This window comes from Chiloscyllium plagiosum, chromosome 30 (genome assembly GCF_004010195.1).
Source record: "Chiloscyllium plagiosum isolate BGI_BamShark_2017 chromosome 30, ASM401019v2, whole genome shotgun sequence".
Lineage (NCBI taxonomy): Eukaryota > Metazoa > Chordata > Chondrichthyes > Orectolobiformes > Hemiscylliidae > Chiloscyllium > Chiloscyllium plagiosum.
Genome location: NC_057739.1, coordinates 3,119,034 through 3,130,817, shown reverse-complemented (window position 1 = coordinate 3,130,817; position 11,784 = coordinate 3,119,034). Strand labels below are relative to the sequence as shown.

General features: G+C 41.1%; 1 protein-coding gene across 1 annotated transcript; it reads left to right on the top strand.

Annotated features, from left to right (window-relative positions):
- The first annotated feature begins 855 nt into the window (after positions 1 to 855).
- Positions 856 to 10,697, top strand: LOC122564705 (tubulin beta-4B chain-like). Its single transcript, XM_043719821.1, has 4 exons — positions 856 to 941; positions 6,616 to 6,724; positions 6,805 to 6,915; positions 8,977 to 10,697. Exons 1-4 carry the CDS (start codon positions 885 to 887, stop codon positions 10,035 to 10,037), a joined length of 1,338 nt encoding a protein of 445 aa, XP_043575756.1. The 5' UTR covers positions 856 to 884; the 3' UTR covers positions 10,038 to 10,697.
- The last annotated feature ends 1,087 nt before the right edge of the window (positions 10,698 to 11,784 follow it).

Sequence of the window (11,784 nt, the reverse complement as noted above, 5' to 3'; positions counted from 1 at the left end):
ACCCTGGCCACACGACGCCTGGAGGAAGAGCGCCTCATCTTCCGCCTAGGAACCCTCCAACCACACGGGATGAATGTAGATTTCTCCAGCTTCCTCATTTCCCCTCCGCCCACCTTATCTCAGTCCCAATCCCCAGATTCAGCACCACCCTCTTGACCTGCAATCTCCTTCCCGACCTCTCCGCCCCCATTCCCTCTCCTGCCTATCACCCTCGCCCTCACCTCCTTCCACCTATCGCATTCCCAACGCCCCTCCCCCAAGTCCCTCCTCCCTACCTTTTATCTTAGCCTGCTTGGCACACCCTGCTCATTCCTGAAGAAGGGCTTATGCCCGAAACGTCGGTTCTCCTGTTCCCTGGATGCTGCCTGACCTGCTGCACTTTTCCAGCAACACACTTTCAGCTCTGATCTGCAGTCCTCACTTTCTCCTCATAGACCGACAGGCAGCACCTGAGCTTTAAAATGCAAACCCTTTAGCTTTTCACAAATGCAGACAAAGCTTTCCAACATTATTAAATGTTCAATTTCAGATTCACATGACCTTACCTACAATGTAGAACATGAACACCTTCCAACGCTCAAAGACAGTCCAAAACCACGTTACCAAACATGTGACCTGCCAGCCTCGCGCCCCCAGTGGCACGAGGGTGGGCCGTGACCTCGCCCCCTTCAGCCTGGAGGGAACCAATAATCGGCCAACAGACGGAAACCTATCGGAACGCAATCTAATTGACATCAGGATAGACCAATGGAATTATCGATCCGTCGGAAGGTCCAATAGAGAGTGCGGCGGTGACGCAGCCGCTCTATAAAAGAGCAGCGCAAGCGGCTGTTGTCAGTTTATCGTTCCCTGGAAAGTAGAGAGGTTAGGGCGGAGGTAGAAACATGAGAGAGATTGTGCACCTTCAGGCAGGCCAATGTGGCAACCAGATCGGAGCCAAGGTCTGTATTAGGGTCACCCAGGCAGGCAGTGAAGGGACGGGATGGCGAAATAGCCCAAGGGGTCCGCCCGGGGTAAATGGGGCGTCTTACTCGAAGTGGGGAGAGGTAGCCACCTAGGCTTCCCTTTTCGTTAATAGTGATACGCTGTGGTAACTGACTATTCGGAGAGTGCTTGAGGCGCCGTCAATGGGGTAGTTGTCTGAGACACCCGTCGACGGTCCCGGATTAAGTACCGTAGGTCGGGGACGGAGGTTGAGTCTAGACAAAATTCCCTGCTTTTCGGGGCGGGATTGTGGCGACTTGAGGCGCTCAGTGCGGTTGAGGTTCCTGTTTTCGGGTGGAGGTGGCTGTGTGATTTCAGTGTTAGGGATGGTGGTATGGGACGCTCCGGGTTGTGAGGTCTGGGTGACGGTTGAATTTGAGTCGGCGGCCGTTAAAAAGCGCGCGAAGATGGGCGTCACGTGTGCATGCGCGAGCTTGATGGGGGCGTGTTAGCTGATCTCGTGCGCTGCCTTCGTCACGTGGTGCGTCTTCTCGCGTTGGCGATCCACGTGGGGCTCTCGCCACGTTCTGTACAGTGAGTCTACCGAGTGCGACGTGGAGCCAAACGTCTACTGTTTCAGTCTTTTGTCGTCATCTTAAAAGGAGGCACCTGTTTAAACTTGTCAAGTACCACTTGACTCTCGATCACTCCGCGACATCGTTGAGCCTTAACGTTTCGGATCCGTTTGCCCTTCAGATTACTGGCCTGGTTTACTCAAACAGAATCGAGAGATTAAACTTCAGTCAGCGTCTTTAGGAGCCTGATGGGATCTCTGCTGTTAACTTTGACATCAAATGTAGGCAAGATAACAGCCAAAGCTTCATCTTTAGGAGTCTGGTTCAGATCCTATTAATTGTTCTCAGCAGTTGAACCCTGTTCATTCAGAGCTGCATCTAATCAAAGTACAGTTTTTTAATGTGTGGAAATTTTAAAATCTCATTATTTCATTCGAAATGAAATCAATTAGTGGGACATAGCTCTTGCTAAAAGTTAATGCTTTGGTGTGGTCCTCAGCCAGTATATGCTATTGTTCTTAACATGTTTTTGACCTCCATTTTCCCACATGGACAATAAAGATCATAAAGTGATTTCAAATGGAACTGTTGGAGTCATGCTTTCCTGTAACTTGCTGCTGGATGCTAAATCTTCAGTAAACTGAAAATTAATCAAAGATTAAAAGCTTAGCATGAAATATAAAAGATGGTTGATGCTTTTAGTAATATTTAATCAAAGCTGTGCACTGGTCACTTTAGAGGGTAATAGTGCAGAATTGATAGGAAGAGACAGATTGTCTTTTATAGTGATGGTTGGCTGATTTTTAAAAAATACTAATATTAGAGGAAAAATAGAACCAATTCCCTGGACCTGAGGGTCTTCATCCTAATTTCCAAAAGTGTTCACATAGATTGTGGCTCTGTTGCTTGTCATACTCGAGTGCTGCAGATTCTGAAACCGTACTGATTGCCTTTTGAAGATCTACAGAATGATTTTCCAAAGTAGAAAACTACAGGTCAGTTAAACCTGCATCACTAATTGGGCAAAATGCAATCATCAGTTATGAGCTTGTAACAGGAAGTTTAGAAATCCAATTTAGAAAGGGAAATCATATCTACTAACTACACTAGCTTTGATTTGGGTAAGAACCAAGCTTAGGGGTGGCATGGTGGCTCAGTGGTTAGCACTGCTGCCTCACAGCACCAGGGTCCCAGGTTCCATTCCAGCCTTGGGTGGGTGGCTGTCTGTTTGCAGTTTGTGCATTCTCCCCATGGGTTTCCTTCAGGTGCTCTGGTTTCTTCCCACAGTCCAAAGATATGCAGATTAGGTGAATTGGCCATGCTCAATTGCCCATCGTGTTAGGTGCATTAGTCAGAGGGAAATGGGTCTGGGTGGGTTACTGTTTGGAGAATTAGTGTGGACATGTTGGGTCGAAGGGCCTGTTTTCACACTAGAGCTCCTAGACAGCTGAAGGAGAAACCGTGGATGAAATGAATTTGGATCCTCAAAAGGCATTTCAGTAAAGAGCCACACAAAAGGTTACCACCTGGTTTTTGGCATTAATAGGGAACAAGGGCATGCTAACTAACAAGAAATAGGTATAAATGGATCCATTTTGACGTGGAGTGAGACATTGATCAATACTGGAGCCCTGATTACTTAGAGCTGAATTAATGATGTAAGTGAAAGGAGCAACTGTTGTAGCCAACTTTGTTTTTGATCCTGTAAAGCAGGTTGAGGACAAAATTCTACAAAGGAATAAACTAGTTAAATGAGTTGTCCAAATGTGATATTAAAGTTGTTCACTTGGCAGGAAGAATGGAAAAGCAAAATATCAATTGGGAGTGGAGAAACTGCAGGATGCTAAAGTTCACTGAGATACAAATGTGCTTGTACTTGAAATCATGCAGGTTAGTAGGTAATTATGAAGGCAGGTACAAGATTCATTTTTTGTATTGCAATTGGAAAAGTATAAAAATTGGGAGGTTTTAATACAGCTGCTGAAGTACTACATTTTTCTGATGCCTTGAGTAGGAGGTTTGCTTGATGAAGAAAGGTTGAGTGAGCCCAGGTCTGTGTTCGGAGTTTAGATAAATGAGTTGATCTTATTGAAGCATAAGTTTCTGGGGGGTGGGGTCATGACAGTGTGGATATTGAGGATGTTTCACCCTGTGGGTAAATCGAGAACAAGGGGACGCATGCAACGGGGTATTTAATTTAAAATGGTAAAGGATTTTCTCTTTCCGCAGAGAACAGCTGGAGGGTATGTCATTGAATCTATTGACCGCTGATTTAAAATAAGCAGGGCCACAACAGAGGGATTAGGATACAATCAGATCAGTCCTATTGAATGACGGAGCAGGGGTCAAATGGCCTATTTACGCTTATATTCTTGGGAGTCATAGAATCCTGGGGTCTTTGCTGAAAGTGAAAGTGAAACTGAGGCTTACAGAGAGATGAAAATAGAAGGTTTTGATAACCAGAGGGAAAACAGGGCATTGGAGATTATTAGGAGAATTATGACTGACTTTGGATTTCGACAGCATTTGGCTAAAGATTGATTGATTGGAGACTAGAAATAGGTGGTCATTGAGATAGAGGTTGGAAGATGAGCTTGGAGTGGGACAAGGCATGCAGGTTGTTAACAGTATTATTTAGACTTGAGTCTATGGCTAGGGGCTGAAAATGATGGCTGCTATCTTCCTAGTGCTCGAGGGAAAGAAGTTGTGACTCATTCAAGGTTTATTATTGACTTGCATTGCAGAGGAGTAGAATGAAGGAAAGGTAGTAGTATAAAACTATCTTAATCCATGCCTTAGTGCCAGCATAGGGTTAGTGAAGGTGAAAGTGAGGACTGCATATTAGAGCAGTGCTGGAAAATGGAGGGCTCCTGCCTGAAGCATTTTTTTTTTCTGCTGCTCGACCTATGTTTTTCCACCACCACTCTAATCCTGATAGGGACAATGAAGGCAAGTGGATCAAAAATGGATTAGATTACTTTGTGTGGAAACAGGCCGTTTGGCCCAACAAATCCACACCGACCCTCCAAAGAACCACCCACCCAGACCCATTCCCCTACATTTATCCCTTCACCTAATACTACGGGTAATTTAGCATAGTCAATTCACCTAACCTGCACATCTTTTGGACTGTGGGAGGAAACTGGAGCACCTGGAGGAAATCCACACAGGCACGGGGAGAATGTGCACACTCCACAAAGATTGCCCGAGGTGGGAAGTTGAAGCCGGGTGTCTGGCACTGAGGGGCAGCAATCCTAACCACCGTGCAGAAGTGATTGAGGCTAGAAACGATTATCTAGATGTGCTATGGTTGCAATTGAGTAAGGAGGAAGGACGAAGCATGGACTGTCCTAGGATACTACTCAATGTATCAGAGTTTTGAAAGAAGGCATTGTAGTTGAATGACAAAGACTGCAGAGAGGCCAAGGAGTAATAATTCAATATGGATACCTTGGTTGGAATTGTTTTTGATGGTGATGAGCCTGTTAGAAGACTTACAATGTCATATGAAAGGACAGTGTTTATATCTATTGGTGTTTTTAGGCACGAAGCAGACCGGTTTTAAGCCATAAAATCTGAACTGTACAGCACTAAAGGAGACCGTTTGAGTGTACCATGAAAGACCACTTCCTGTTCTTTGCCCATATATGTGCATATTTTTCTCTTTTGAAGTATCTATCCCATTCTCCGCAGCCATCATTGATTTGCTTCTTTTGCCCTGTCAGGCATTGCATTTCAAATCTAGACTCTTTTTGTATTTAAAGAAAATATAACTAGTAATAGATGCTTATGATTTTCTCCATCAAAATTAACAATTTTGAAAACCCAAGCCTTTCACTGCTCCAAAGATAAGAATTTCAATCTTTCCACATAAAGACATGAATGCTGGCACCATTCTGGTAAATCTATATACACACCCAAAAGAAAAGAGCCAATTTATTGACACTGCCAAGATAAATGGCATGGTAATTAATCATCACTTGAAAAACAACATTGCCCAAAGAGGGGTATGAGGCACAAATGCCATAATGTGAGCTGATGCATTGCACATTCCCTGTGACTCCATTTAGAGTACAGTCTATCTAGCAGCAAAATTCACTTTTCATGTGTTGCAAATGATTGATTGTATTTTGATCTAACATTGAGTTAGCTTGACACTTATTAAAAGGCATCTTTCTGAAGAAAGGTTGTTGAAGCCAAAACATTAACTTTGATTTCCTCTATAGCTGCTGCCAGACCTGTGATTTTCCAGCAATTACTTTTTGTACCTTCAAAAAGAAATGCCCTTGCTTTTGATGACCTGAATTGACAGAACTTCATGGGGAAATCTATTCCTACATTTTGTGAGTGGTCACATAATATCAATGTGACCTTTGGGTAATCATCCTCATTGCTGCCATGTTCTGAGCGTAACATTACAGTCTACATTTTGCAAGAATTAGAAATTCGCTGTTGGTTGAGAGTTCCTCAGGAACTGGGGCTATAATTTATTTGCTTGATGGGATTAGATGGACCTGTGCTGTAAACAAATGAAGATTTACAATCAACTAATAGTTTGTAGTTTTGGTAACTTACAGGTAGTGTAAAACATGGAACATTTCATCCAAGTTTGGCTGACATGGTTCCCATCATAGGCATACTTTAACCATGCCCAGATAGGAAAGAATCATAATTAGATTCAGATCATCAGTACTTAATTGTGCACCACGTCCTAGTTCTTCAGCCATTTCATCTAATGAGTTTTGACCAGATATTTTAGTATCTAGTATTATCTGCTGTGATTGAGTAAAATAAACCAGATTGGTGAAAAGTCTTTTTTATTCTGACTTTTTGGGATTCCCATGTTTGAACTTTGAATTAAACAAGTTTCTCCGGAAGGGACAATTAGTAAAGCTTAACACAAGCATTAACCAAGATTGATGCCTTTTGTGTCACTGTTGAAACATATACTATCACAAGTATTCCAGAATCAGTATCTAGTATCATTAATCATGTGGATGCTACACTATGATAAAGATGTAGAATTGTTTTTTAGATTTTGGAGACAGAATAAAGGCTACTTCTAATTATTTCTTATGACTTGATGGTTGTATTCTTATTGTTGCTTTTATTTTAGTTCTGGGAAGTCATCAGTGATGAACACGGCATTGATCCCACTGGAGCCTACCATGGAGACAGTGATCTGCAGCTTGAGAGAATCAATGTGTATTATAATGAGGCTACAGGTATTAATTAGTTTAAAATAATTGGCTGTAATTTGTTTGTTATGAGCATTGCAGTATCTTATAATTTATATTTTGACCAGGTGGTAAATACGTACCCCGAGCAATCCTTATGGATTTGGAGCCTGGTACTATGGATTCTGTTCGCTCAGGACCCTTTGGGCAGATTTTCAGACCAGATAACTTTGTGTTTGGTAGGTAAAGATTTCATGAAATTGACAACCTGAAGCTGAATGACATTAATTGTTATGGGACAATTACTTTTGAAAACTTATTTATTCAGGCAGCTATTCCAGTATTTCTTGATGGGTGGTTTATTAACAGGAGACTCTACAGAAACTGCTGAACTATTCCAGGCACAGCAACAGTAGTGACCTTTGCTATCCAGTTTACTATCTGCTGTATTCATGAAGAAAACGATAAGAGATTAGAGCATGATTGAGTTTTATGAAAATTATATGGTCCTTTGAGAAGATCTAACTTTGGCAGTCTTTATTCTTCCCAAATTGTTTGTTTGTGATGATTAAAACCGGTTTCTTTCTTAATTTTGTTTGAAATTAACTAGAATTTTCCCTAACTTGTATATCAATTACTTCTTACTTTGATTCCATCTCTCTCAATTTTGTAAATTAGTAGGCTCTTCTTGATTGTTGAAGCTTATAATTTGGTTTTCCAATTAACAATTGCCTAAGAGGAAATACTGCTATAGCAGACTGTTTTAACAGGTACCTTATTGAGTCATACAGCACAGAAACAGACCCTTTGAACAAACTCATCTGTGCAGATCAAGTTTCCTAAAACTAAACTAGTCCTGCTTACCTGTATTTGACTCCTATCCAATAAGCCTGTCCTATTCACGGTACCTCATTTATCACTTCCTTTGGCAGTTCATTCCACATACAAACTATCCAGTGTGAGAAATAGGTTGCCCCTCAGATCCCTTCTAAATCTTTCTCCTCGCTCCTTCATAATGTGCATCTAGTTTTGAACTCCCTCATCTTGGGGAAAAGATCTTTTCCCCATGTACCTTACCTATTCCGTGCATGATTTTATAGACCTCTATAAGGTCACAGCTCAACCTCGTATGCTCCAATGGAAAAAAAATTCCACCCTCTGCTTACAACTCAAAACCTCCAGTCTAAGCAACATCCTTCTATATCTTTTTTGAATCCTCTCCAATTTAATATCCTTCCTGTGGCCAGTTGTCTAGAACTGTACTCAAACCAACATCCTGTACAACCACAGCATAATGTCACAACTCCTATACTCAATGGCAATCTTGATTAACTGGTAAAACTTATGTACCTGAAATACAGTAAGTCATGTATTACAGGTATCCACCATTTTTCAAAAGTTTGCTTTACACCACTTCACTTTTTCGAAAGACCTAAATTAGTACCTGTTTTTGCTAACGGAAGGAAATATGAAGAGGATTTTTGCATTTACAAGAAAAGGTGAAAAGCGAAAATAGCATTCGGCGTCTGTTTGCAGTAAGTTGTTACAGAAGCAGCACGCACCCCTAGCAGCGAGGGTGATGCTGCCAAGCTCCTCCCTTGGGAACTACATTCAGCATCAAGACACCATAGCTTTGAACTGTCTGTGAGCATCTGTGCTTTATCTCAATCATTCCTGCGTTTACTATATGTTAGTGTTTGTTTTGGGTTTTATGTGTTATTTAGTATGATTTGGTACATTTTCTTTTGGATCTGGGAATGCTCAAGTTTTTTCCCATATACATTAATGGTAATTGCTTCTTTGCTTTATGCTATTTCAGCTTATGTAAGTAGGAACACTCTACTTTGGGGGATACCTGTATTACGATCTTGGAGTAGTCAGTTGAGGGTGTGAGTGAGAAGGCTCTCTGTTGATAGGTTTTATTTGAGTTAAAGTTGCATTATTGTTTAAGTGAATTATGTAGTAAATAAAGTATAACAGATGTGTATATACCATGCACTATGTTGGCCAGACTGCATTTCTTTTTTTTTTGTTTTTGTGTGTTTTTACACTGATTTTGTGGACCTCTTGATCAACCAGAATATTTGACCAACTGACATGCTCCTGGTCCCATAGGTGCCAGTTAATAAAAATGCCAATTTCCAATGGAGGTGTTTAAAATAATTAATCTATTCCAGTGATTTCCTGAACCTAGGCTAACTTGAGCAGAATATATATTGTATAGAATGGAGTTTTGAGATCGAACTCTTAATGTACTGTATTGCAGAGACAGAAATTTATCTTTCTCTTATTTCTTATAGGACAGAGTGGTGCTGGTAACAATTGGGCCAAAGGACATTACACTGATGGAGCTGAATTAATTGACTCTGTTCTGGATGTGGTGAGAAAGGAGGCTGAGGGATGTGATTGCCTGCAGGGATTCCAGCTAACCCACTCGTTGGGTGGTGGTACTGGCTCTGGCATGGGTACACTCCTTATCAGTAAAATCCGTGAAGAATATCCTGACAGAATTATGAATACTTTCAGTGTTGTGCCTTCACCAAAAGTGTCAGACACGGTAGTAGAACCTTATAATGCCACCTTGTCTGTCCATCAGCTTGTAGAGAACACTGATGAAACCTTCTGTATTGACAATGAGGCTCTGTATGACATATGTTTCCATACCCTTAAACTGACAACGCCAACTTATGGTGATTTGAATCACCTAATGTCAGCTACCATGAGCGGTGTAACAACCTGTCTGCGTTTCCCTGGTCAGCTCAATGCTGACCTGCGTAAACTAGCAGTGAACATGGTGCCTTTCCCCCGACTGCATTTCTTCATGACAGGCTTTGCTCCTTTGACCAGCCGTGGCAGCCAGCAATACCGTGCCCTCACAGTACCTGAGCTTACCCAACAGATGTTTGATGCCAAAAACATGATGGCAGCCTGTGACCCTCGACACGGCCGCTACCTGACTGTTGCTGCCATTTTCCGAGGACGCATGTCCATGAAAGAGGTGGATGAACAGATGTTGAATGTCCAAAACAAAAACAGCACATACTTTGTTGAATGGATTCCCAATAATGTTAAGACAGCTGTTTGTGATATCCCACCTAGAGGCCTCAAGATGTCTGCCACCTTTATTGGCAACAGTACAGCCATCCAGGAGCTGTTTAAACGCATCTCTGAGCAGTTTACTGCCATGTTCCGGAGGAAAGCCTTCTTGCATTGGTACACTGGTGAGGGCATGGATGAGATGGAGTTTACTGAGGCTGAGAGTAACATGAATGACCTGGTTTCTGAGTACCAGCAATATCAGGATGCTACAGTTGGAGATGAAGGTGAATTTGAGGAGGAGGGTGAAGAAGAGGCTGCATAAATAAAAAGACTTGTATATTGTGAACTTCTAAACATGTTTTCTTTGTTACATTAAGACCTGTTTCTGAAGTTTGTCTATTTTCCCGTTCTGTGGTTTTGTATCTTCTGATTTTTTTTTAAACTACTGGTTTTTATTCGAATAAAAATTGTTGATAGTAATTTAATTTATATATTTTCTCTCCATGTTTTCGATTTAGAGCATGTAAAACATAAAAGATCCTGGAGTTGTACATGATATAATTTCACAATGTACACGTGAGATTACTATGTTGGCCAGACTGCATTTTTTTTTTCTCTAACTCCCACACTGCCACCTAACAGCAAAAGTGCTTATTTTTCCCCAGCACTCATGTGTGCGCAGGTGTATGACACAGTGAATGAACAATGTGTGCATAAAACTTCATTCATATTCCACCATCAGGAAGAAAGGAAATACCGTGTGGGCAGTGATGCATTGTGTACCTCAACAAAGGGTAGTACTGAGTGAACACAGCATTACATTTAGTTGACACCAATCAATGAGAAATAATTTTGCTAAATGGCTTTCAGCTGCTACTTATTTTTTGTAACATTCTTGCACCCAGTCGATGAACAGCTCTTATGGTGCAGTGGTTTGTTTTTAGATATTTTTATTGAAAATTTTAACATGTTTTAACAAGTTTACAAAAGAAAACAAAAAAAGGCCCAAGTATAAACATTGATATACAATTGAATCTTAAATAAATGATAACCAAAATCTATCAAACAAGGAAAAAAAATACCGAGAGGGAAAAAAAAGACAAAACTCAACTAACTACTCATCTAACTTACAACTAACCAGAGTGTATCATTAAACTTACAACTAACCAGAGTGTATCATTAAAATTCTTACATTATTCAAGAGAAAAAAAATCCAACAGATAACACAAATTGAGCAGTGATACATGCTCGGAATGTGTTAACATCAGATCACAACAAAACCCATATTTATCCAAAACATCCTGAGCATAGAGCATATAAAATTCACAAAAATAAAAACTCTTTAGTACTTAAGGAGAGGGAAGCACTGAAATCACTAAGAAACGATAAGAACATAATCATACTACCAGCAGATAAAGGCAGAATGACAGTCATCCTAGATAAATCTGATTGATTACATCCTAGATAAATCTGATTACATCCAAAAAGCACAACAACTACTTGCAGATATCAACACCTACCTCAAATGAAGGAATTTGACCCCACACCACAACTCACCAATAGGATAAATAACACACTAAGGAATCTACAAAAAAAAGACAGATAACCAGAGCTGACCTACAAAGAATGAAACCGGAAAGCAACAACACCCCCAGATTCTATGGATTACCTAAAGTACACAAACCAGACATCCCACTCAGACCCAGAGTATCACTACCAGGGACACCATCATACAAACTGGCCAAAGAACTACAACAGAAACTGAAACACCTGGTCAGCGGATCCAAACACTCTATACAATCAACACAGGAATTCTTGGACATCATCAGAAATATACACATAGACAAAGAAGAAACCAGGACGCTGAACCTATCAACAAAGACGGCATACTCAAACTACTGGACTTGTGCCTCACAACACACTTCACATTCAACAACCAGATATACGAACAAATCAACGGAACACCCATGGGAACACCAATCTCGGGACCCATAGCAGAGGCAGTTATGCAAAGGTTAGAACAAACAGTCCTACCACAAATTCAACACAAACTCTGGGTCAGATATGTC